General features: G+C 38.7%; 1 protein-coding gene across 6 annotated transcripts in view; it reads right to left on the bottom strand.

The window, feature by feature from the left end:
- Positions 1 to 2,550: 2,550 nt before the first annotated feature.
- Positions 2,551 to 27,154, bottom strand: part of AFF4 (ALF transcription elongation factor 4) — a 96,033-nt gene continuing 71,429 nt past the window's right edge. For 4 of the 6 annotated variants that reach the window (XM_028493234.2, XM_007106278.4, XM_007106277.4 and 1 more), the window contains 8 exons: positions 23,310 to 23,404; positions 22,639 to 22,702; positions 22,389 to 22,525; positions 21,327 to 21,398; positions 13,903 to 13,996; positions 12,850 to 12,893; positions 11,403 to 11,623; positions 2,551 to 8,398 (listed from right to left, as the gene is read on the bottom strand). In XM_028493234.2, coding sequence (XP_028349035.1) covers positions 8,271 to 8,398; positions 11,403 to 11,623; positions 12,850 to 12,893; positions 13,903 to 13,996; positions 21,327 to 21,398; positions 22,389 to 22,525; positions 22,639 to 22,702; positions 23,310 to 23,404 — 855 coding nt within the window. In that variant the 3' untranslated portion in view covers positions 2,551 to 8,270. The remainder of the gene's footprint in view (positions 8,399 to 11,402; positions 11,624 to 12,849; positions 12,894 to 13,902; positions 13,997 to 21,326; positions 21,399 to 22,388; positions 22,526 to 22,638; positions 22,703 to 23,309; positions 23,405 to 27,154) is intronic. The other 2 variants (XM_007106279.4, XM_007106280.4) reach the window with 2 other exon arrangements.

Here is a 27,154-nt window from a genome sequence, read left to right on the forward strand (position 1 = left end):
GTTTAGGTACATGCTCTTGCTTGGTCTAGAAACTTGTGTTGGTTCCTACTTTAGGTGACAGTGTTTTGGGCTTTGGAGAGATCTCAGCCCTATGCCTGCTTCCCTGAGGCTGCTGGAAGGATGTGCTCTGTAAAAGGCACAGTCAGCTACTGGCAAGAAAGCTAGTAATTCAAGGTTGACAATGTTTATCACCACCATCAAGCTCTCGCATTGATTTAGGGGCCCCTGCTATCTCCTCATTCACATTTTAAAAAAGGAAACAAAGTCAACCTATACTTATTCATTCAATTCACCCATGATTGAAACACCACCAGTCAGTCCTGATTGCCCTTCCCCTGGGAGATGGCAGGTAGGCCAGACTTTGAACTTTCTGCAGCTGGGTTTCCATTCTTTGCAGAGATGATGTGGAACAAATAATTAGGGTGATAGTCCATCTATACAAATGGGGATCTGGGGCACTTGTAGACCATGCTTGCTGAAGTATCCTCCCACAAAAGGGAGATAAGGGCCTTATCCAATTGCCTGTAACAAAATAGGTCAGTGCTTCTTTCCTAGACAAGGCTGAAAGGGTCAACACTATTTCTGAAGACCTCATTATTAGAATTCTGTTTTGACTAGAGTGATCTCACTGAGCTATTTTGGAATCAAAACGTGGCCAGGTGTCTGGTCTCCCTCAACGGCTTCATGTGGCTTTTCAAAGGGGAGGAGGTAGTGCTGACTTTTGGCAAAATGGGTGAAAAGGTCCACGCCAGCAACACGATCACTCAAAGTCCAGATGAGGGATCAGTAAATACTACGTGCCTGAAAGGCAGGCCTTGAGCACATTCCACTCTGGTAGACATTAACTTATTAAATTGACCCTGACTGCAAATATAAACTTTGCCCCCATCTCACTTGGCAACCATAGAAGAGGCAGATCTATCTATAAAAGGAAGGGGGAACTGTCCCCAGCCTTCAGGATCCAATATCCCATCTATTGAGATGTGGCACCTCAAACTCTTTGCAGTATTCCTGGTCTGCCTGTTGCTGTTAGGCCAGGTAAGAAGGGTACATATGTGGGTGGGTGGGGATGGTAGTGGTGGTGGAAGAACTGTAAGCAGACCTGGAGTGCCAGACTCAGTCCTGAGGAATGGACCCTCTGCTCTGAGTCTACAACATCAGGTAGGGTGCATTATTCCAAGTTGTACAGCAAGGCTTCAACTCTTCCATACCTGAGGTGAATCTGTCTTTGTCCTACAGGTATATGGCTCCCCAATACGAGAACTGAGTTCAGCAAAGAGAAGGCTGAGGAGAATGACCCCATTTTGGAGAGGGGTTTCCCTCAGGCCCATTGGAGCCTCCTGTCGGGATGATTCTGAATGTATCACAAGGTTATGCAGGTACTCCACAAACCTGGGCCCAAGAGGCCTGGGAAGCTGTGCAAAGGAGAGATCAGCACATACACAGACCTAAAAATAAAACTGGGGTGCCAGAGTGCCTGGGTTGAGGTGGGACCTCCACGGGGGAGAATCCCTCAAGAGTTAAAAGCTATGAACGGCTCCACACAGGTACCATGAAAGAGTAGTTCCTTTCCTTTCTTCGCTCTACCCTGAGATTGGATATCAAGCAGAGGAAGGAAATGCAGTAGAGGTGGCTCTGGGCACTGCTAGACCTCTGTCTTAAAAATCACCTTTTCTTTTCCCTTAGAAAAAGACGCTGTTCCCTAAGTGTGGCCCAGGAATGATGTATATACACCAGGGGAAAAGAGGACAGCACTTACCTACAACAATGCTCCGTTCTATGGAATATTGATTAACTGCATTTGGTTGGAGGCACTTAAGTGAAACAATGTTGTGTTTTTAGATGTTTAAAGACAGGTGTATGCTTTAAATTGGTCTCCCTTTCTTCTTAAAATGTTGATATGCAGATAAGCGTAACTAGTCAACTTCAGAGTTTATTTTTCTATGTATACTATTAAATGTCTCAAACTGAAATTCTAGCAGCCTGGAATTCATGCTTTTGAGGGGAAGAAGAATTTATTTTGTATACTATAGAAAACCCAGCATTGCCTAATAATAACGTGTTAACTTCTCAATCCGGAAAGCGCAGTGAGAGTTAACATTTCTTGAAGAAATAAAGAACACAATGGCAGGCTAAAGGCAAAAGTTTACTAATAGCTAGTGATTAACCTTGGCAAGTTCATAAACTATGGCCCTGGATCCTAACCCTTCACTCCATGTAAAGAACATTTCAGTGAGGTGTCAAAAGATAGGCAATATTGGCACTCAGTACCTGACGATGTGCCCTAGTTTGTCTATGAACAGAGAACTGGAAGAAAATGAAACAATAAAAGCCCAAGCCACCAAGAATAACAAAAAGGATGTGTATGACATTTCTGTTGGAGCAGGGTGAATTCTGATCTATGCAGAAGGACCCATGGCCAGCCAGTTCAGAATTTCTATAATCAGAAATTAAGACCTGGACTGATGGGACCAGACTTTTAAAGAAGCATAGCACTGGACCCTAAAATACAAAACAGAAATTACACGAAAAGGGCAAAGTAGGAGTTGAAGAAGTATAGAGAGCAGTGTTTATAAACTTTAATACAGAAAATCTATTTGATATTTATTAAACTTCGTTTCTCCAGCTATGGTTTGGCATTATACAAAGCATCTTAATGACACAGTAGAGTTAAAAAGATCTTTACAAATTGAAATGTGATACCCTTGTCTCCAAATATTTTAATTGCCATAAATTTGTTTAAAAATACACATTAAACGCATGTTTGACACTCTAAACTTTCTATAATCTCAATACCACAAAATACATATAATATACTATACAGATGTGGAAAAATCTAGTTAGTATATAATACTTTGCTCACCATTAACAGCTTTGTTATGTGAAATGCACATACTGACTTAGAAATCCTAGCTTTTGAGCCCCAAAGTACCTCTGAAATTTTAATGTATTACAACAAATAAAAATCACAGTATATAATTGAAATTTTGGTTGAAAATGTCAGATGCCTAAATATTTTGGATAAAAGAAATGTAAAACAAAGATTTGGATCATGTACAAAACAAAGGCATTCTATCAGACATTAACAGTACCTTTCTGCAGAATCAACAAGGCTTTTTATCAGCGGCATTACCTCCCCTCCAAAACCCTCCCCAAATGTCAAACCATTATTCACCAAATAATTTTAATTTCAAATAAAAGGATTTTCAATAAATATATAAGTATTTCCATCCTCCATATACAAAATTTCTTAAAACCATTCAAAACGGAGGCTAGATAGAAATTTTCATAACTGTGCTTACCAACCCTACATCTGGTCCTCAAGGGTGATGCCTTTTCAGGCACTACCATCTGGGCCAGCTCTGTTGGTGAGCCCCATCCCGCCCCGACCCCAGTACTGCTGAATGCTCATGTCAATGATTTGCCAGGTGTGTGCATAAAGTTGTAAAATGGGGACACTTCTTGAACAGCAACAACAAACTCAACAGTATGGATAATCATGGCATTGATTTGAAAGGCAGCATTTCCAAATAGATATTTTCCAGAGAGGAACACAGCAGGTAGAAAATTCCAAAGGATAAAAGCTGAAAAGAAACCCTATGTGGAAGCAGTAAGAGGTCAAAACTGAATATTACTAGAATTTCTGGGTGAGAGCTTTTTTCCCCATGCTCATTTAGAGAGCTTTTTAGCTGTTTCTTTTTAAAAATGGGAATTTATGCTTAGCTGAGCAATGGTGGCAAGGAGAGGTCCAAGCTGACATTCCTGAAAGTCAACTTCATTATATGACGATTACTTAGGTTGCTATTTTAGGTTGCTTAAAGATTATAAGACTTGGTCTAGACTTAACTCTAATGCCTTATTCTGTGACCAAATTCTATCAAACAGAAAAGACTGAGATATTCTTTCCATTCGCTTTTCTGGAGACTGTAAGTTCTTTTTAATTAACCATATGGTTCGAGTAAATAGAATCTGTATCTGCTTTACCAACTGTTAATAACTTACTTCCTATCACTTGCCGGCTTAGTTACAGGGTCTAGGGGTCTAAAATGAATTTCACTATTAGTGAATATGTGAAAGATATGCTCACAAACATGAACAATTTGGCCTCTTGTCACTACATATTCTAAGTCATTCAATACTTATCTCTTCTTTTTACTGAATAGCAACCTTAGATGTGCAATATTATTTATTATTGGAAAAAAGTCTGCCTCTCCAACACATAGATAGATACATGAAATTGAAATGAAATCTGTGTTCCACATAATTAGGGAATATGAGTTATAGGAATCTATATGGATTTGAAATGTTTTGCTTCCCAATTTATTTAGGAAAAATAAAAAATCATCACAATCTGCCTAAAACATCATTCCCAGTAGATGTTTGTGGGACCCAGAGGCAAACTTCTATAATTCAAAATACGTTATGAGGCCCTTTTGTTCAATTAGCAACTGGAAAATTAAAATCCTTCCCACCCTGTAAGAGCCCTATTATACTACGGAAGGGCTCAAATATATTTTAAAAGTTAATTTACTACAAATCATAGTAATTAAGCTTTAACAATCTAAAAGGAATATACATTGCACCCTTGAACATTAATATTCAAGGTGTCAATAAGAAAGTGTCTTAGATCAATTTAATAAATAATGTGGAAATAGTTGCACTAAGCTAAAATACTAAACACACACATTTTTGACAAACTAACTTCATGTTTTCATACATACATACATACATATATATAAAGTGTGTATGTGTACATAATTTTAAAATCCAAAGTCGCATACCCTCACACTTAGAAGAGTGCACAGCGTACCTCTCCCCTACACAACTAGGCATCACTGACTGGAGCGATCACGGGCTGTGCTGAAACTCCGCAGAGTGCTGCTGGCCTCCAGCCAGAAATTTCACTTAGAACAGGTGTGTTTTGTAGGCTCTTGCTTCACAATGCAAGCTTATTCAATAAGGTAATTTCTCGAAGTTACTGTCATTAAATATAAAAATGATGCTGTCTGATCTAGCTGATTAAACCTTTCTTTAATGAAAAGAAACAAACAACAATTAAAAAACAACAACAGCAGCGAACCTAATAAAGCCATAAGTGTGTCGTCAAAGTGCAACCCAGATGCCTGTGGATCCACCAGCGTGAGAGCCCCACAGAGCACAGGCATGTGTGGGCACGTGCACACGTTACTCTAGACAGCTTTTACGCTGGAGAGTTAAACTAGTGATGATCAACCTTCTCTACTCTTCAGCAACTACAGCTGTAAATTTATCTGAAGTACTCGGTGCTTATAAAGTCAGTTCTTAACTACTTGCCCAGAAAGGTGGCACTGAGGCAAGAAATGGGCTGAATGCCCCCCAGCCAGACTGGACCTGGGCTGGACTGAGGAAGCTTGAATCACCTGGAGGGGAGTGCTCCCCACAGCCCAGCCTAGGCCGGGCAAGACTATACCATGTGACAACTTCATCCACTGTAATATGTTCGTTGGTTGCCTGTAAAGAGGCCAGTGGGGTAGGCTACTGCCTCCTGGCATACAAGTGTGGTCTTAGAGAAGTCAACAGAGTAATTTTTTAAATAGCTGCTATTTTTATAATTAACTATATTAAATACAAGTCTCAGACTAAGTAAGTTTTTAGCTATTTGTCAAAATCCGTTGTAAATAGTTAGAGAACACTGAAGACACCTACTGAGGAAGAAGGAATGGTCGCCTGTGAAGGAGTGCAAAGTATGTGCTGGAACAGATGAAGACAGACAGAACTTCTGAGGAGATGGACACAGAGGAGAAGGAGTGGTGTTTCCAGAGACTATTACACTGAAAATTCAATTATTTAGAAAAGGATTTTGATCCATTGCCTATTACCACCTGGTGGGAAAAACCCTTAATGATGAAAAGCTTGTAAAAATTCATTTTCCAAGAATTAACACAGTTTTAGAGAAAGCGTACTTTAGCACAGCACCAAAAAACATGCAGGAAATTCTGCTTTAACAAATTATCACTGTGATCTGGGAAATGCTCCTGCTACCTCTCAGGACCCACAAGAGACTAGAACACACTGGAACTCAGAAGTGCCCCACTGGCTGCTGTTGCTGGAAGTCTAAAAGCTCAGAGGATACTTTTTCCATTTCTAAGATATCACGGAAAATTAAGGAATTAGAGTCAGAGAAATCAGAGAAGAACAGGACAAACATCTACTTGATTAACTGTGGCAAGTTTCTTACTGAATAACGATCACTGAGAAGCTGTCCTCTTAAGGAAAACTGTTCCTAAAACACACTAAGATTAAGTTAGCAAGGTATCAGAGGCAATTTCTCCAAGGGAAAATTGTTAAATTCAGCATAATTTGGAGATCTGAATCTTCAGTGATATGCAAAAACAACTTGAGGTACAAAACCATTAAGAAGCTCTATATGAGGCCACAGGACAATGAAAGTTCACTAGCTTCATAAGTAAGTGTAGACTCAGACACAGAGGAGTCATTATACCACTGGGCTTGGAGATTTTCTATCCCTTCTTTCCCATTTCAAGCCTTAGCAATCATCTATAAATAGCAGGGCAATCCTTTTTTCTGATTGGATGGATTCATTTTTGAAATTGGGAGAAGGACAAACTGTTTTTTGAAGCAGCGGTACCCAACAGGTTAGACTAAGTCATGTACCAAAGCATTAGCTTTTCTGAAAGAATTAATCTTTATGTGACCCTAAAGGACGACTGAAAAGGAAAGAGAATTTAACATTATTACTACAGAATACCAACCATATGGGTGATCTGCAACTAGTGTAAAACTTCATCTGTAAACAATCCATAGACTCTTCATTTAAAGGTAAGATTTAAGGCACACCAGACATGATAGGGGCACTAAAAACAAAAGATAGAAGGTATATTTCTCACTTTTGACTCCTATATGCACCTTATAGGGAAATGTACTTTGATATACAACTCTTACAGAGCTGGCTTCTCAAGCTCTACCCCTGCTTCCCTCCCCTTCCCAAGAGAATTCATACTGAACCAAGTTAGGTACTTTTCTAGTGTGAATTTTCTGATCCCATCAGAAACATACATCATTGATGAGGGCCTTCATAATACAAAGGTAGTAAACACAAGACAGGTTTAAAAGGAGAAACTGATCATCTCTACATCAGGCATTAGAGCTCTAAGTTGTATAGCAAAAGCACACACACCAAAGCTCCAGCCCATTCCTACATCAGTCACTGAATGCTCCTATGAGAACATCACAATCTAGTGTGGGAAAAAAGTTTTAAATTAGAATTCTGAAGAGAGATTTTACCCCACAAACATCATGAATGCAAGAGATATAGGCAGCAACGCTCAGGAGTTAGATCATCCTTTGTTCAACAGTAACTTATTCTGTTTCAGTTAAGTGTCAAATTATTAGTAACAAAAACCCCCAAAAACCAAAAACATGGTTGTAATAAAATCCATAAGGTTCAAGATTGTCCTTTTATGAAACCCTTCACATGATATGCTTCTCCTAGAAAGTTTGCCTGCCCTCTTTTGTAATGCATTAAATGCAAGTTATAGTCACCTTGTGATTGCTATAGTGTTATTAACACATGTTCACAGTTCTTGAAATAATGCATACCAAATCAGACACATTTCATTTTACATCCACATAGAACGCCATCTTCTCATATTTAAGTGATTTTTCATGTGTAGAAGAATATCCTTAATACTAAGTATAAATTCTGCAATAATAAAATTGTACTTAAGATCTGAAGTAGTATCAGGTAGTAGGTGTAGAAAGAACATGTCCACATTCTAGATGAACCAACTCTTACTCTTAGAAGAGTTACCACAAAAAGACATTATTTTTAGGTAACAAAGCTCCCAAAGTATATAAATAAAAATGCCTACATTAAATTTACACAAAATATTCAACAGAGTAAATTTATAGGCAGAAATAACTAAGTTTTAAACTAGCCCCAATCTGGGCACTTAAAAAAATTAAAATAAATAGAATTTCAACTGATTAGTTATGAATTGCAACCGAAATTTCAATCTTACTACAGGTCATTGAAACCAGCTTATCAACGTGCTGCAGATTTAAAAGCATTTAAATAATTTTTCATATTGGGAATATTGAAGGGGTCAACTACATGATGGCTCTGGGTTATAAAAAACAACACATGAACCAGGGAGGAGAAAACCATTCCTCATTCTTAGTGTCGACCAGGTGGTATGTTATGGCAGTTTTCCTTCGTGATGTGACACAGTGTTGTGGAGAAAATCAGAGGCAACAAGAATGTGTTCAGTTCAGGATATCAACTTGGCATCCTGGCGAAGCCAGTGCAGTCCCTGCCGGGTATAACGAACTAGGTCTGTCATGATGCTTGCGTTAAAGATGAGAGGACCCATTACTTTATCCAGTTCAGCAAAGAATTCTAGAAAACCAAAAACACTTATTAAATGATGCACACTCTTTTGAATCAGTGCTTTATAAAGTTTTTAGCCTAGACTGTAAAATACTATTCATATAAAGTAAAAAGCACTCCCTCCTGCACTAAAATAACTCTTGTGTTTTAAAACAAATCATCCCATAGTCTCTTAAGTTATATTTTTTCCCTAAGTCATGAAACATTTTTAAAAGACTATATGGTCAGGAATTAAGTGTTATACCTATAAACAAAATGTCACTGATGGAAATTGCTAGCATGCAGCAAACATTATTAAAATGTAGACCTAATTCTACAATGTACTATTACTCAAAACATTCTCTGTGAACTGTTTTTGTATAAGAAGCAAGTGGTACCAAAAAGGAGGATGTTATCTGCATTTTTCCCCATAAGAGCCACTGTGAGGTTAGACAACCTTTCTGCTATAATCATATGTCATGCAACTTTGATACATTAAATCTCATGTTTTAGACAGTAGTTTAAAAATGTAAGAAACAGAAATGAAAGGATTCTTCCTATGCGAACAAATACAGACTGATGTGCATGTAAGGCAGGGTACAGAGAGGAGGAAGGAATGATAATATCCTGACATTTGATCCCAATGCAATTTTGGAAGACGACGGATGTAGGACTCAGTAAGGAGAGTTTTTACATGTGCAGTGATGACAAAGACCTCAGTATACTTAAACAAGATAAGAAGTAATCAAACAGTTGAGGAGAAAAGAATCTTCTTTATAGAATTCCAGCTAATAAATTCCTGATGAATTTTCTTTTGTTTTTTTTTTTTTATATGTGTGTGGCTTAGAGAGCTCATAGTCTGTACCAACCTGATTTTAAAGAATGATACTCTAAAATCTCTCGGTATGCGGGCCTCTCACTGTTGTGGCCTCTCCCGTTGCGGAGCACAGGCTCTGGACGTGCAGGCTCAGCGGCCATGGCTCACGGGCCCAGTCGCTCCGCGGCATGTGGGATCTTCCCGGACCGGGGCACGAACCCGTGTCCCCTGCATCGGCAGGCGGATTCTCAACCACTGCGCCACCAGGGAAGCCCCCTGATGAATTTTCTGTTTCCTAATGGAATAGCACATGTAGGTGATGACCATCAATGGACGCTAAAAGCCTAAGTTAAATAGGGAATCTTAACATCAAACTGAGTCAGGCTGACACCATCTGAATGAATCAATGGTCAAACCTTACTGACACTAAAAAAGGGATAACCATTAAATGCCTCGTGATATGATGTAATAGGAAATATAGAGTAACACCTATGAAAAGTTCTTACCTAAAATAATGAACTTGAATCTAATCAAGTCTCAAGATATAACTATCAGCATGAACGAAATGAGGGGGACAGAAGAGCAAGCTAGATGTACCATGAAGAAGTGATCAGCCAAATCTAGACTATGACACATTCTATGCTGCAGTTTCTCCTTGACATCAATGGCACGCCCGACCCCCCACCCCCCCACAAAAAAGTGGAGGAGAGGGAGATACTTAAGAGACTGATTAATCAATGTTTGGATCCTGTTTGAAACAAACCCAACTGTTTAAAAAAAAAAGGCATATTTGAGAAAATAGGGAAATCTGATGGAAGACTATGTCTTAGATGACATAAAGGAGTTATTGTTAATTTTGGTGGCTGTGATAAAGGCATAGCGGTCATGTTTTTGAAAACTCCTTATCACCTAAGGATGCACACCAAAGTATGTTCAGGTGAAATGTCGTTATCTGATACATGCTTTAAAATACACAGGGTAAAGAAAAGTAGGACGGGGGGCGGTGGGGGGCGGTCGGGTGTGGGAGACAAAACAAGATTAGCAAAATATGTTGTTGAAGCTGAACTTGAGTAAAAGGTACATGGGGTTCATTATACCATTCTCTTTCCTTTAGTCAATTTTTGCAAACTGCCATACAATAGGTAGGTAGGCAGACAGGCAGGCAGGCAGGCAAGTAAGTGTGTAAGCAAGGAGCCGGGGAGAGAAGAAGGAAAGTGAGGGGGGAAGGGATGGTGGGAGGGAGGGAAAGGAAAGGAAGAATGATGCTAGAAAACTGGCATCAGGGAGAAGAATGTAAAATAGGGATGATTTAAGAAGAATTTCAGCTTTATAACCTTTCTTGAGTATCACTGACAATATTTAAAATTTTAGAAACAAATTAGGTTTTCAAAAACACAACTTTTTATTGCATGTTGGGGTTCCCCTTCTACCTTTCTCCTACCATTATCCCTCTTTAGGGATAGGAATTTTTCATTTTCATCTGATTACCTGTTCATGCTATAAGTATTTAAATATACTCTGTGACAAAAGGACACTTGATTGATTGGCTACTTCAAGTGTTTCTCTACAAAGGAACTGCCTGAATAGATACTACACACACATATTTACTAAAAACATCTACTAAAATAAGATGGTGTCTATCTTGTACTTTTCCAAAGATCTTTAATACTTTCCAATTCTCAGGGTTCTTAGTTTTGGAGATAACAAACAGGGTGCAAGGCCTCAAATGACCTAATATTAAAGAATGCTATAAGTCTATTCATTTTGTAGTCTCTTTTATCATATAAGTTTCTTCCAATATACCTAAAAATCCAATATGGAAATGCTTTCTTATATATTAAACATCTCATATGTACAAGATGTCTGGATGTAATCCTATGCCCATAGCCAAATTTACTGTTAACCATCCCAGAGTAGAATATACATTTTATTACTTTTACAGGATAAGCTGTAATTAAATTTGCCTGAACAAAGGCATATTTGTCTTAGACCAAAAACTTATTTTTTGTTTAGTCTGTGTCACCACTATAGTGAAAGGTATTTTTTGACTGAATTCAGTATATTCACGATTGATAAGCAATGGCAATCAGCAAACTGACTGTCATTAACTCTAGACTAGATAATAAACTAAATGCATACCAGAGACTTACTTAACTATATCATAAAAGCTCTTTTTAACAATTCCATCATTCAGAGTCTCTCCAGAGACCTCCCTACCTTTCTGCTCTTTGGAAAGCTGTTCAGCTTGGTCCCAAATTTCGGTGGCATAGAGGAAGTTGGATGTAACCTGAACATAGCTGGCTGCCATGTGGTGGATCCTCTGTGGAATGGTCACTGAAGAACCACTTGCTGAAGCACTACTGGCCCCAGAAGAATAATTTCCCGAATTGCCTGGTGACAGCTTTGGAGAAACAGGGGAAGGCATCCCAGCAACTTTGCTATACACAGAGAAATAGGAAGTTTATTCATATGAATATGGTGAATGTGAGGAAATCAATGTACTACTGGCTCTTCCTACATGAAGACTTTTAAAATTTAAAGATTCTTTTAAACTAGAAGAGTTTCGAGAGAAGTACAATTTCTTTTAAATAAATACTTAGCTCACTGAAGACCACTGCGAATTATCATTTTATCTAGACTCTTTCCTTTAACAAACGGCAACAGAACAAAAGATGGGAAAGAAGTGAGGAAGTCATACATCTTAGTACGAGCGGTTCCAACACCTAGAAGCTACATCATCTCACTCCCAGCTCAACACACTTTCCACCTATTTGGGCACATAATTAGGTACTTTCCAACTGTTTCATAGAAAGCTGGGTGGATTAACAATTAACACACAAAAAAATGTGGTAGTAGATGGAAACATCTTATTTTGAACTCCACAATTTCTGGTACTTTCCTAGTTTAACCCACTTTTTCAAAGCTGATAAAGAAGAACAGCTTTCTCAATCAACTGCAATCATCTCAAGCTTCCTGTGAATTAAGCATTTCCTAGAAAACACATGTTGAAATCTGGCAGGTTCATTTCAGCAGTACTAAAATTTCTGAAAAGGCCCAAGACCATAAAAAAAGGAAAATCAAACAGTAGTTGAGGGGAGAAAAGCTATCTGTTAAGAATATTTTTATCTGCACTTTTCGCACTTTAAATGTGGTTAAGAAAATACATAAAGGCAAAAGACAGACTGTCGATTAGCATAAACAAAATAATTGAAGAAATAAACTTAGAAAAAAAAGATTTCATGGTGTTTTTCCTCCTTTTTGTGGGTGGGTGGGCTGGGAGTGATGTGGGAATGGAGGAGAAACTGTAATCATGCCACTGTTATTAAATTCGTGTCAAAACATGAGTAAAGATAAGCTCAAGGTGATAAAAACCCAGCTAGCCATAGAAATCAAACTGTGAGAAGGGTTGAGGTGCTGTAAAAAACTTAGATTTCTGCAGGTGAAATGTCCCCTCTTTAATCTTTCTAAGATCATGTTCATGATATTTTCAACTTAAAAAAAAAACAGAAAAAAAATACTTTAAAAAATACATTATTAGAATGGCCTTAACTTTTTTTTAAAGTTGTCATCTTTCCATTTTTGGAAAGTGGCCAAACCCATTCCACTTTTACATAAAAATAAATAAACTTGTCATATAATATTTTATAGAATAAAATTTACCCACCTTCCCAAGCCTGGTGATGGTGCTTGAGAATTATTATAAGAATTCTGTGGAGAAAAAAGAATGTACTTAATAAGAAACAAAAACAAAAAACAAAAACCAAAAATCACTACTTATGAAGTACTAAATATATTCAAAAGCATTTGGCCAGTACTGATCTTAAGAAAGTTTACAAACTTAAGAAACCAAAATGTTTGTGTGTGTGTGTGTGTGTGTGTAAATATGCAACAGAAGGAAGTTATTTAGATGGGAGCTGGGGTGTTCTGGAATCCACAATTTAAATTTTTAAGTCAACTTGATTTGTTACAAACTTAAGAAACCAAAATGTTTGTGTGTGTGTGTGTGTGTGTGTGTGTAAATATGCAACAGAAGGAAGTTATTTAGATGGGAGCTGGGGTGTTCTGGAAGACTAAAAGGGAGAGACAAAGAATAAGTAACATTCAGATGGATAAAAAACAGGGGAGAAGGCAAAGAGAGGTAAGTCATACTATGTACAAAGGCTGCAGAAAAGAGAATGTATATGACCCATATAGTTTATCTACAGCAAAATTTTAGAAAAGGAATGAGAGAACGACAGAGAGAGAGAGAGAGAGAAATCTTGAGGGCCTTGCAGGTCAGGGTAAGAATCTTTGACTTGACCCTGCAGGGAATGATAAGCTATAAAAGGGTTCCAAGTCATAATCAGGGCAGAATTTTAGGAAGACTTATGTAGTGCTATCATGAAAAAACATATGAAGATATTTTAGGAAACTAAGAAAATAGTTTAAGGAAGGATGGTAGTGAAAACAAAAAACCATTTAAAAAGTATAAATTAGGTTTTGTGTTAAAAATAGGCTACATCTACTGAAATATTATTAAGAGCTACTGAATATGGCTACATAGGTTCTACAATCAGATACGTGGTGCAGTTTAAACATCAAACTATTTGAAAGTTCCCAAACAGTAGCTTCTCCCCTGCTCTGGTAGGGAAAACATGAGGGCACTTCTGGGATGGAGATAGGAGACTTTATAAATTTTGTCCCCTGGGAAACAGATACTCCTCTTTTGCACACTTACCTTCAGGTGCTCTGTTAGTGTCTTTGAATACTTCAGAGCAGTTTCTTTCTTCAGTTTGAATAGCCTCAGGTACAGCAAAGACTGGCATCGCAGGCTAGTCAATGGAAAAGGGCAGCTTATTTACCAGGACAACAGACTCTGGCCACATCTGTATAGACAACCTTTGCATCGTGCCAGACTACATGACTGGCTCATGTAAGCAGACCATGGCATAAGGACAACAACACTAACTCTTAGGCAAAACCAAAAGATGTGATCTTCTTATGGTACATACCCTAGGGAGAGGAAGGAAGGGGAAGAGACCTAGGACTAGCCTCCTATTTGTTGACATTCAAAAATCAAAACCTCACCCACAGGACACCAACATGCTATCATAACATATGGACTAAAAAAATCCCTGCAGGGAAATTCCCTGGCAGCCCAGTGGTTAGGAATCAGTGTTTTCACGGCCACAGTCTGGGTTCAATCCCTGGTCAGGAAACTAAGATCATGCAGGCCACATGGCATGGCAAAAAAAAAAAAAAAAAAAAAAAAAATCAATCACTTCGGGGCAGAATCTCTACATCAAATTACAATATAAATAATGTAAAATAATAAAACTAGGAACTCAACTATGAATATCACAATTCTTTCTTTTTTATACATCTTTATTGGAGTATAATTGCTTCATAATGCTGTGTTAGCTTCTGTCGTACAACAAAGTGAATCAGCCATATGCATACATGTACTCCCCATATACCCTCCCTCTTGAGTTTCCCTCCTACCCTCCCTACCCCACCCCTCTAGGTCATCGCAAAGCATCGAGCTGATCTCCCTGTGCTATGCTGCTGCTTCCCACCAGCCAACTATTCTACATTCGGTAGTGTATATATGTCAATGCTACTCTCACTTTGCCTCAGCTTCCCCTCTCCCCCGCCCCATGTCCTCAAGTTCATTCTCTATGTCTGTCTCTTTATTCCTGCCCTGCCACTAGACTCATCAGTACCATTTTTTTTAGATTCCATATATATGCATTAGCATACAGTATTTGTTTTTCTCTTTCTGACTTACTTCACTCTGTATGACAGACTCTAGGTCCATCCACCTCACTACAATTAACTCAATTTCATTTATTTTTATGGCGGAGTAATATCCCATTGTATATATGTGCCACATCTTTTTTATCCATTCACTGTCGATGGACATTTACGTTCCTTCCATGTCCTGGCTATTGTAAATAGTGCTGCAACGAACATTGGGATACATGTCTCTTTTTGAATTACGCTTTCCTCAGGGTACATGCCTAGTGGTCAGATTGCTGGGTCATATGGTAGTACTATTTTTAGTTTTTAAAGGAACCTCCATACTGTTCTCCATAGTGGCTATATCAATTTACATTCCCACCACCAGTGCAGGAGGGTTCCCTCTACACCACACCCTCTCCAGCATTTACTGCTTCTAGATTTTTTGACAATGGCCATTCTGACTGGTGAGAGGTGATACATCATTGGAGTTTTGATTTGCATTTCTCTAATAATTAGTGATGTTGAGCATCTTTTTATGTGCCTCTTGGCCATCCATTTTCTTTGGTAAAATGTCTGTTTAGGTCTTCCACCCATTTTTTAATTGGGTTGTTTGTTCTTTTGATATTGGGCTACATGAGCAGTTTGTACATTTCGGAGATTAATCCTTTGTCCGTTGTTTCATTTGCAAATATTTTCTCCCATTCTGAGGGTTGTCTTTTCATCTTGTTTATGGTTTCCTTTGGTGTGCAAAAGCTTTTAAGTTTCATTAGGTCCCATTTGTTTATTTTTGTTTTTATTTTCATTACTATAGGAGGTGGGTCAAAAAAGATCTTGCTGTGGTTTATGTCAAAGAGTATTTTTCCTATGTTTTCCTATAAGAGTTTTATAGTGTCTGGTCTTACATTTAGGTCTTTAATCATCTGGAGTTTATTTTTGTGTATGGTGTTAGGGAGTGTTTTAGTTTCATCCTTTTACATGTAGCTGTCCAGTTTTCCCAGCACCACTTAGCGAAGAGGCTGTCTTTTTCTCCATTATATGTTCTTGCCTCCTTTGTTGTAAATTAGGTGACCATATGCACGTGGGTTTATCTCTGGGCTTTCTATCCTGTACCATTGATCTATACTTCTGTTTTTGTGCCAGTATCATACTGTCTTGATTACAGTAGCTTTATGGTATAGTTTGAAGTCAGGGAGCCTGATTCCTCCAACTCCGTTTTTCTTTCTCAAGATTGCTTTGGCTATTCAGGGTCTTTTGTGTTTCCATATGAATTTTAAGATTTTTTATTCTAATTCTGTGAAGAATGCCATTGGTAGTTTGATAGGGACTGCACTGACTCTGTAGATTGTTTTGGGTAGTATAAACATTTTCACAATATTGATTCTTCCAATCCAAGAACATGGTATATTCCTGCATCTGTTTATGTCATCTTTGATTTTTTTTTTTTTGTGGTACGCGGGCCTCTCACTGTTGTGGCCTCTCCCGTTGCGGAGCACAGGCTCCGGACGCGCAGGCTCAGCAGCCATGGCTCATGGGCCCAGCCGCTCCACAGCATGTGGGATCTTCCCGGACCGGGGCACGAACCCGTGTCCCGTGCACCAGCAGGCGGACTCTCAACCACTGTGCCACCAGGGAAGCCCCGTTGGAAGATTTTTAATTACAGTTTCAATTTCATTACTTGTGATAGGTCTGTTTATATTTTCTAATTCTTCCTAGTTCAGTCTTGGAAAATTTTACCTTTCCAAGAATTTGTCCATTTCTTCGTGGTTGTCCATTTTATTGGCATATAGTTTTTAGTAGTCTCTTATAATCCTTTGTATTTCTGCAGTGTCAGTTGTAACTTCTTTCTCATTTCTAATTTTATTGATTTGTGTCCTCTCCCTTTTTTTCTTGATGAGTCTGGCTAAGGGTTTATAAATTTTGTTTATCTTCTCAAAGAACCAACTTTTATTTTTTATTTTTTATTTGTTTATTTATGGGCTGCATTGGGTCTTTGTTGCCGTGTGCAGGCTTTCTTTAGTTGTGGCAAGCGGGGGCTACTCTTTGTTGTGGTGTGTGGGCTTCTCATCATGGTGGCTTCTCTTGTTGTGGAGCACGGGCTCTAGTTGCGCGGGCTCTGTAGTTGTAGCTAGCAGGCTCTAGAGCATAGGCTCCGTAGTTGTGGCGCACAGGGCTTAGCTGCTCCGCGGCACATGGGATCTTCCTGGACCAGGGATCGAACCCATGTCTCCTGAATTGGCAGGCGGATTCTTAACCACTGCACCACCAGGGAAGTCCCCAACTTTTAGTTTTATTGATCTTTGCTACTGTTTTCTTCATTTCTATTTCATTTATTTCTGCTCTGATCTTTATGATTTCTTTCCTTCTACTGACTTTGGGTTTTCTTTGTTCTTCTTTCTCCAGTTGCTTTAGGTATAGAGTTAGATTGTTTATTTGAGATTCTTCTTGTTACTTGAGGTGACACTGAATTGCTATAACCTTCCCTCTTAGAACTGCTTTTGCCGAGTCCCATAGGTTTTGGGTTGTCACGTTATCATTGTTATTTGTTCCCATGTATTTTTTAATTTCTTATTTGATTTCTTCAGTGATCTCTTGGTTATTGAGTAGCACACTGTTTACCCTCCAGGTATTTGTGCTTTTTACAGTTTTTTTCCTGTAACCGATTTCCAATCTCATAGCGTTGTGGTCAGAAAAATGCTTGATATGATTTCAATTTTCTTAAATTTTCCAAGGCTTGATTTGTGACCCAAGATGTGATCTATCCTGGAGAATGTTCTGTATCCACTTGAGAAGAAAGTGTATTCTGCCACTTTAGGGTGGAATGTTCTATAAATATCAACTAAACCTATCTGGTCTATTGTGTCATTTAAAGCTTGTGTTTCCTTATTTATTTTCTGTTTCCTTATTTATTTTCGTTTGGATGAGCTGTCCATTGGTGTAAGTGGGGTGTTAAAGTCCCCTACAATTATTGTGTTACTGTTGATTTCCCCTTTCATGGTTGTTAGCATTTGTGTTATGTATTGAGGTGCTCCTATGTTGGGTACATAAACATTTATAATTGCTTTATCTTCTTCTTGGATTGATCCCTTGATCATCATGTAGTGTCCTTCCTTATGTCTTGTAACAATCTTTATTTTAAAGTCTATTTTATCTGATATGAGTATTGCTACTCCAGCTTTCTTTTGATTTCCATTTGCATGGAATATCTTTTTCCATCCCTTCACTTTGTCTGTATGTGTCCCTAGGTCTGAAGTGGGTCTTTTGTAGACAGCATACATATGGGTCTTGTTTTTGTATCCATTCAGCCAGTTTGTGTCTTTTGGTTGGGGCATTTAATCCATTTACATTCAAGGTTATTATTGATATGTATGTTCCTATTACCATTTTCTTAATTGTTTTGGGTTTGTTTTTGTGGGTCTTTTTCTTCTCTGTGTTTTCCACTTAGAGAAGTTCCTTTAGCATTTGTTGTAAAGCTGGTTTGGTGGTGCTGAATTGAATTCTCTTAGCTTTTGTTTGTCTGAAAAGCTTTTGATTTCTCTGTTGAATCTGAATGAGACCCTTGGTGGGTAGAGTAATCTTGGTTGTTAAGTTATTCTCTTTCATCACTTAAGTATATCCTGCCACTCCCTTCTCCCCTGCAGAGTTTCTGCTGAAAAATCAGCTGATGACCTTATGGGGATTCCATTGTATGTTATTTTTTGCTTTTCCCTTGCTGCTTTTAATATTTTTTCTTTGAATTTAATTTTTGTTAGTTTGATTAATATGTGTCCTGGTGTGTTTCTCCTAGGGTTTATCCTGTATGGGACTCTCTGCACTCCCTGGACTTGGGTGACTATTTCTTTTCCCATGTTAGGGAAGTTTTCCACTATAATCTCTTCAAATATTTTCTCAGATCCTTTCTTTTTCTCTTCTGCTTCTGGGATCTCTATAATTCAAATGTTGGTGCATTTAGTGTTGTCCCAGAGGTCTCAGAGATTGTCTTCAATTCTTTTCATTCTTTTTTCTTTATTCTGCTCCTTGGCAGTTACTTTCACCATTCTGTCTTCCAGCTCACTTATTTGTTCTTCTGCCTCAATTATTCTGTTATTGAATCAGTATTTTTCATTTCAGTTATTGTGTTGTTTATCTCTGCTTGTTTGTTCTTTAGGTCTTCTAGATCTTTGTTAAACATTTCTTGTATTTTCTCAATCCGTGCCTCCATTCTATTTCCAAGATTCTGGATCATCTTTACTATCATTACTCTGAATTCTTTTTCAGGTCAATTGCCTATTTCCTCTTCATTTATTTGGTCTTGTAGGTTTTTACCTTGCTCCTTCATCTGTGACATATTTTTTTTGCTGTCTCTCTTTTTTTTTCTTTTGATGGTTGGGATTGTTTTCCTGTCTACTGGTTGTTTGGCCTGAGGCTTCCAGCACTGGAGTTTGTAGGCTGTTGGGTAGAGCTGGGTCTTGGTGCCGAGATGAGGACCTTTGGGAGACCTCACTCTGATGAATATTCCCTGGGGTCTGAGGTTCTCTGTTAGTCCAGTGGTTTGGACTTGGAGCTCCCACAGTAGGAGCTTTGGCCCAATCCCCAGCTCGTGAACCAAGATCCCACAAGCCATGCAGGGTGGCAACAAAAGAAAAAGAAAAAGAAAAAAAGATCAGAGCAATAACAAAGAGTGAAAAATAAAATTAGACCAGGAAACTAACAGATATGTTAGAAAGAGGGGAGAAAAGGCCTTGGTTGTGTGGGTGGGGCTTAGGCAGGGGTGGGGTTTTTAGGCTGTGGGTAGGGCCTATGTTTAGGACCCACAGGGCTGGAAAAGGCCCTGGGTGGGGGGAGGTCGGGCCTAGGCTCAACAAAACAGAAGGGGCCCAGGCGTGCCTCTGGTTTGCCCCAAGTGGGCGGGGCAAATGCCCTCCTCACCTCTCCTGCTCCTCAGGTCCTGGAGGGTACCTCCCACTTGCCTCTCCTGTTCTCCCCCACATCCCTCCTACGCTCCCAGGACCCACAGGGCCCAGGAGGGGGCTTTGGAGGGCGAGGGACCCAGCCTGGGAGCCCAGCAGGCTTCCCAGGCTGAGTGGGCAGGGCAAAGCCCTCTGCACCTCTCCTGCTCCTCTGGTCCTGGAGGGTCCCCCCACCTGCCTCTCCTGTTCTCCCCCACCCTCCCTCCTACACCCCCAGGACCAACACAGCCTGGAGCTGGCCTCTGAGGGCATAGGACCTGGCCTGAGAGCTGGGCAGGCTTCCCGGGCCAATTGGGCAGGGGAAACACTAGGTGCACTCCCCCATGATCCAAGCCCCCAAGGGGCCCTCCAGGCATGGGAACCCCTTCCCCATCCCAGCCACCCCTCAGCGGCGTGATCCTGTCCCGCCTCCACTTCTCCTCTCCCCTCAGTCCCCCCCACGTCCTACCCGGTTGCTTGGGGGTTCATCCCGTCTCCTTGGGCGTCAAGGTCTCCCGCCAGCGTCCGGCAGGCGCCCTAGTTGTGGGGAGACGCTAACTCCGCGTCTTCCCATGCCGCCATCTTGACTCCCGGCTCTGAATATTACAATTCTGATGTAACATATATAAACCCAACGTGGCTTACAAAGGCCCTGCATGATCATCACTGCCTACCTCTCCAGTTACTTTCACTTACTTCTCCCTGTCTTTTAGTTCCTTGACAGAAAGTTTCCAGTTTCTTTCCACTATCCAGCTGTGTACATGTTTCCTCTACCTAAGGATTAAGTATCCCTACATTTTACCGTTATAGTTACATAAACTTTTGCTTCAAAGTACTTAATTCATATACTTGTGTGGTTATTTGATTAATTTCTGTGTTTTCACACTAGACACTAGACTCCATGACAAATAGGACCATGTCAGTTTTTCCCAAGGCTGCACTCCCAGTTGTTAAACATGTGCCAGGTAAAGTATATACCCACAACAAATAAACGATCTCTCTGGGAACAAGCAAACAAACCATATTCTTTATCCTGAGCAAGCTAGATGTTTGCTCCCTAAGGTAAGGTATATGTATATGTCAATGGAGAGAGAGGCTACCAAAAAAAGCGCCTGGATTTTTTATAGTGTCCACCTTTACTTCAATACACAACAGAAGTCTGAGAGTAATAAAAATAAACTATAGTTATTTTTTAAAAAAAAAAACCAAAAAAAAAACCACAGAGCCTGAAAAAGTGACCACTTAAGACAACAGAAAGTTCTAATATCAGTCCCCCTCTACCAAGGCTTTTGCCAAGAGGGCAATGGATCAGAGACTCACAGCAACTAAAATATTTCTGTAGGAATTCTGAGTTATTTTCTACTTTACCCATCAAGAACAGATTTATGACTGAGTTATGGAAGGAAGATTCAAGGATAACTTTCAGAAGAACGTAGCACACTTCATTATGAAACTGCTTTGTCATCCAGCAGAGGCTAAAACACACAACACTTACCAAAGTACTGTGAGTCTTTTATCTGCAGCTGTAGCATCTGGTGCCAAGTAATTCTTTAGCTTCATAGTGTATCTGTGAGATAATATAAGAAACAAATGACACAAAATATAATACTTCATCTGTCTTATGACCTCCTTAGTCCTCTAAACATTAGAATCAAACCTAAATAAAGGCAAAAATACCCACTAAAGCAGAGGTCCCCAACCCCTGGGCCATGGACCGGTACTGATCTGTGGCCTGTTAGGAACTGGGCAGCACAGCAGGAGGTAAGCAGTGGGCGAGCGAGTGAAGCTTCATCTGTATTTACAGCTGCTCCCCATAATTCACATTACCACCTGAGCTCCTCCTCCTGTCAGATCAGCAGCGGCATTAGATTCTCATAGGAGCATGAACCCTACTGTGAACCACGCATATGCGGGATCTAGGTTGTGTGCTCCTTATGAGAATCTAATGCCTGACGATCTGAGGTGGAGCTGAGGCAGTGACGCTAGCGCTGCTGAGTGGCTGCAAATACAGATTATCATTAGCAGAGAGGTTTAACTGCACAGAGACCATAATAAATCAGTTGCTTGCAGACTCATATCAAAACCCTATCAGTGAGTGGCAAGTGACAATTAAGCTGCATCTCACAGAGTAGACTGGACATAAGCAACACACTTTGGCTGTCACTGTCTCCCATCACCCCCAGATGGGACCATCTAGTTGCAGGAAAACAAGCTCAGGGCTCCCACTGATTCTGCATTATGATGAGTTACATAATTATTTCATTATATATTACAATGTAATAATAATAGAAATAAAGTGCACAATAATGTAATGCGCTTGAATCATCCCAAAACCATCTCCCACCCCTGGTCCATGGAAAAACTGTCTTCCACGAAACCAGTCCTTGGTGCCAAAAAAGTTGGAGACTGCTGCACTGAAGTGTCTAGTTCTCCTTATCCAAGGACAATAAAGGACTAAGGATCCTCTTTAGCTTTACTGTATATAACAATATCAGTCTTTTCCTAGAAGGACCATAGAAATATTATTGCCAGTGATGTGGCAAGTCTTCCCACTTACTTGATGAGCTCCACTGTCTCTGAATACATAAGGAATGGGGATTTGGATTCCTGAGCATTTTTCTCTAATGCATTCCCACATTCAATGAAAGATACCACAGCATCAAGATAGTACACAGCTTTCTCAAACCTATCAGACTGAAGAAAGGAGAATAAAGGTAAATGAGAGCCGCACTGATGTACTATGAGAACAAATGAAGATTTAAGTTAATTTGATTAAATATATAAATGTGAGGAGAATATTTACATACCAATGCATCTGCATTGTGCTTTAGCTTTTTTGCTTCTTGTAAATAATGGTCTGCTGAATAATTTCTGCAATGTAAATTTTTATTATAAGTAAAATGGTAAATACTTTCATGATACTAGTTCACTTTAGTCTCTAATATTCCTCAGTTTTCATGTCCTCAAGTAAAGAAAATGAACTATTACTAAACATTCAATTCAGTTTTTTCTGATGAATGTTTAAATTGGGTTAAGAGCATAAATCATTTTGGCCAACTTGGCAAATTTTCTACTAGGAAAACAGAAATCAAACTCCCTAGTATTAACTGCTAACTTACCTAAGTTGTTTGAAAGATTGAGAGTAAACAAAATGTGGGTAGGAAAAATAACCTTTTATCAAAATGGAGGGAAAAAAACCAACATTGCTCTTACTTATTTAAGAGAGCCCTTATTTTAAACAGTAAAGTCAGCAGCAGTAAGATTCTACTGGAAGGTACATTATTCACATTCCCCATGAGAATCATGGAGTTAATAAGTTAAAGGAGCAATACTTGGACTAGTAGGTGCCTTTCAAATTAAAATCTGAATATTCTGTGATCACAACACAATCAATTCTTCTGGTCACTGACAAAATGAGTTTTTAATATGCAGACTGGAATGATTTCTTGAATGCATAAAAAAATCATATTTATCTCACCTGTCGTCAAAGGCAAGCTTCGTTCTCCGAGGCTTAGAAGTATCAGGAGTTGGTGTAGATGGAGGACAGTTAGAAGAGCTATTTGGAGCCTTTTCCTGACCAAAAAAATATATATAACTATGTTGAAAATTGTGAGATTAAAATTAAACTAAAAGTATTTGAGCCAGTGGTTAAAAAGCAAACAAAATTCCATTGTCTTTGGTAATTAATTTCCTTGTTATAAAATATTAAAATTTCAGAATGTAAATGTCCTTTTTATGGAGTGAGCCCATTTTATATAACCAAAAATATTCTTTATAATATCAGGGGTCTACTATGTGCCAGGCACTGACCCTGGCACTTGTAAAAACATAAGGAAGACACAAACCTATTATCAATATAGCAGTACTACTTAAGACAAAATTTACTGGTAATAACTGGTTGATGAAAACAACAATATCTAACATCTACTATGCGCCTACTACTTACTAGGCACTCAGTTAACCAAGTACTTAGCACAATCATTAATCCTTCAACAACCCTATGAAATATGTACTGCTATTAGGATAGAATAAAAAGTAGTCTCAAGGAGGCTGAGTAACTTGTCCAAGTTCAAACAGCTTTTAAGCAGTATTCCTGGAAACTGGGCTTTAAGTCCAGATCTGTCAGATTTCAAAAGCCTGGACAGGGACTTCCCTGGTGGTCCAGTGGCTAAGACTCCATGCTCCCAATGCAGGCCCGGGTTTGATCCCTGGTCAGGGAACTAAGATCCCACATACCGCAACTACTGACCTCGAGTGCTGCAAGGAAGACCCAGCGCAGCCAAAAAAAGAGCCTGGACACTTTCTTAAATTTTATTCTGCCTCCTATCAACATGTCCATCCTTTCTCCTATCAACACAGATCTCTATGCAATGGCTATGACCCTGTCCTCCCAACTGCTTCCCCATCCAGCCCTATGACACAATGATATATATTTTATTACTTCTGCTTAAAATCTACTTTAAAAAAACCATGTAACCATTTTTTTTTCTTTTCTTGTAAAAGAGTCCTTCAGTTCCACTCATTACAGCTTCCTTCAAGAATGAAAACAAAAGCCCTGAGATTTGAGAAAATGCTAAGCTCTTTACGCAGTCTGCATGTTTATGAAATGGCTTCCTAAATACTGTTGCAATCTAACGGTACTTGGACAGCTTTCCCTCTGTGTTTTATAAACAGATCTACAAGTGCCTAAGTTTAAGTTTATTGATGGAAAACAAGTTTCTGAAAATAAAAAAAAATTACTATGTGTGGTAAGAGATGCTAACTAGACTTACTGCAGTGATTGTTTTGCAATATATACATATACGTAATCATTATGCTGCACACCTGAAACTAATATGTTATATATCAACTATATCTCAATTAAAAAAAAACTGGAAGAACTTCTCTCAGTGAACAATAGGACAAACTGACAAAATATCAGTCAGCATATAGAAGGTGTGAAAACATGATTAATCTAATTGAACTATATAGCTCCCTGTCCCCAATTCATGTGGAAGACACAGTCTTTTCAAACAAATATAGAACATTACAAAAATCTACCGTATACTATGCTCTTTTATAAAGCAACTCTTAACAAATATCAAAAGACTGCTCACGCAGATCACTTTCCAGCCCCATTGCAACTAAGGTAGAAGTACTAACCAAAAGACAACTAGAAAATCTCTGTTTGGAAAGTGAGTAACACACGTTTAAATAACTCTTGGATCAAAGATGAAATCAGAAAGGAAATTTAAAAACGTTTTAAACTGAGTTATAAAATATTATATACCAAATCTTGAAGATGCAGCTAAAGCAGTATTTAGAGGAAAATATATAGTCTAACTGCTTATATTAGAATATTAGAGAAAAAGGACTGAAAATTAATTTAAAAAAACTTGAGCTAGGTATCCATCTTTAAAAGTTAATAAACAGCAGCAAAACAAAAAGAAATTAAAAGGAAATTATAAAGCATGTAAGTTAATGAAACAGAAAACAAAAATAAACTATAGAGAATAAAGACAAAGAAAGGTTGTTTTTTTCGAAAAGACAAGTAAAAGTGATAAGCCTCTGATGAGACTGATCAAGGAAAAGAGAAAGATGGCACAGAAAGCTAATACTAAAAACAAAAGAGGATCATAAGTAGCAATATTATAGATATTAAAAACATAAGAGACTACAATGAACAAAATTTATGCCAACATATTTGAAAAATTTGATATCAGCAAATATCTAGAAAAACAAAATAAAAATTATATGTAATTTTGGTTTTTCACATTATCTAATTTTTCTTTAGTTGATATGAGAAAGAGCATATTTTCTAAGTTAATTATAGAATTTTCTTTAATAAACCGATATATAAGTGCCTAAACTGGAAACTGCCAAGACTAACATTAACAATTTTAACAACTGTTAAGTGCCACAAGATTTGAAATCAAAGGGGTCAGGGCCAATATATTTTATATTTTGTTGATAACAACAAAGTACCAAATAACTACGTTTGATCCAAATGTTTCCTCATTATCCAGTAAGTTAAACACTGGATAAAACACAGAACAAGTAAGATACAAATCCCTGCTTTCAAGAACCTGACAAACCAATAAGGAAGAAACACAGAGTGTTACCTATGAGCTTACAGAAGCCAAATGAGCAGGTGAGCTCACTTAATGAGTGCATTTAAAGAAAGAGAGAGAAAGAGAGAGAGAGAGAGAGAGAGAGAGAGAGAGAGAGAGACAGCGAGACAGCGAGACAGCGAGAGGGAGAAGAGATTTAAAGAAAGAATCACACAGGCCTGAAATCCTACAGTTCCAGGATGGGAAATGGAGAAAGAGCCAGTCAGGAGGTAGACAGAGAACTGGGACAGTGAAAGAGGCCAAGAGGACAGGTTCCTCAAGGGCACTAGGACTAACTCTCTAAACTACTACGGAAGGGGGTCCAGCAGGAGAAAAAGTCTTCTGTATATCTCAATTGAGATGTTCACCATTTAAATTACCTCAAAATTTAAAAGATTTAATTACCACATTTAATAAGCATAACTAACTGCCTTTAACAGTCGATTTTTTTCAACTCTTAAGTCTTTGTTCATTTAAGTCACAAATAATTCAGTAAATTATATACTTAAAAATCTAGGTATTTTCTTAATTTTGTCAGGTAGTTTGCTCCTGATCAGAACACTTTAGAAAGCAATACAAAACACCTGGTAAACAAATTCAGGGTGAGAGCCTAAAGTATAGCCTTGAAAAAGCTTCTCTGATCTAATTACATACCCACAAACATTAACAGTATTCCCCTACATTATGATCATGCTCTAGAAATAATTCCAGTGGTAGCTCAGCTAAAGAAATTTTTTTTTTTTTTTTTTTTTGGTGGTATGCAGGCCTCCCTCTGTTGTGGCCTCTCCCGTTGCGGAGCACAGGCTCCAGACGCGCAGGCTCAGCGGCCATGGCTCACGGGCCCAGCCGCTCCGCGGCATGTGGGATCCTCCCAGACCGGGGCGCGAACCCGGTTCCCCTGCATCGGCAGGCGGACGCGCAACCACTGCGCCACCAGGGAAGCCCTAAAGAAATTTTTTCGTCTTCATGAAGCCAAATGTTGCTTTATCACTTTATAAGTAGTATAACTTGCTTGTAAAATCTAATTCTAAACAATCCAAAGTCCATTTAAAACCATAGATAAGAACCCAATCAGAACAACTGGAGCTATTTACAAATTTGATCATAATCAACTGTTTTTCCATAACCAACTTTTCCAATTATGGGTTTCTATCCTAACTAATATGCATATGGCCAGATGACTTCATTCCTTTCATGGTCTCAGATCACTGCACAAGTTTATTAACAAGACTAT

The sequence above is a fragment of the Physeter macrocephalus genome, chromosome 8 (assembly GCF_002837175.3).
Source record: "Physeter macrocephalus isolate SW-GA chromosome 8, ASM283717v5, whole genome shotgun sequence".
Lineage (NCBI taxonomy): Eukaryota > Metazoa > Chordata > Mammalia > Artiodactyla > Physeteridae > Physeter > Physeter macrocephalus.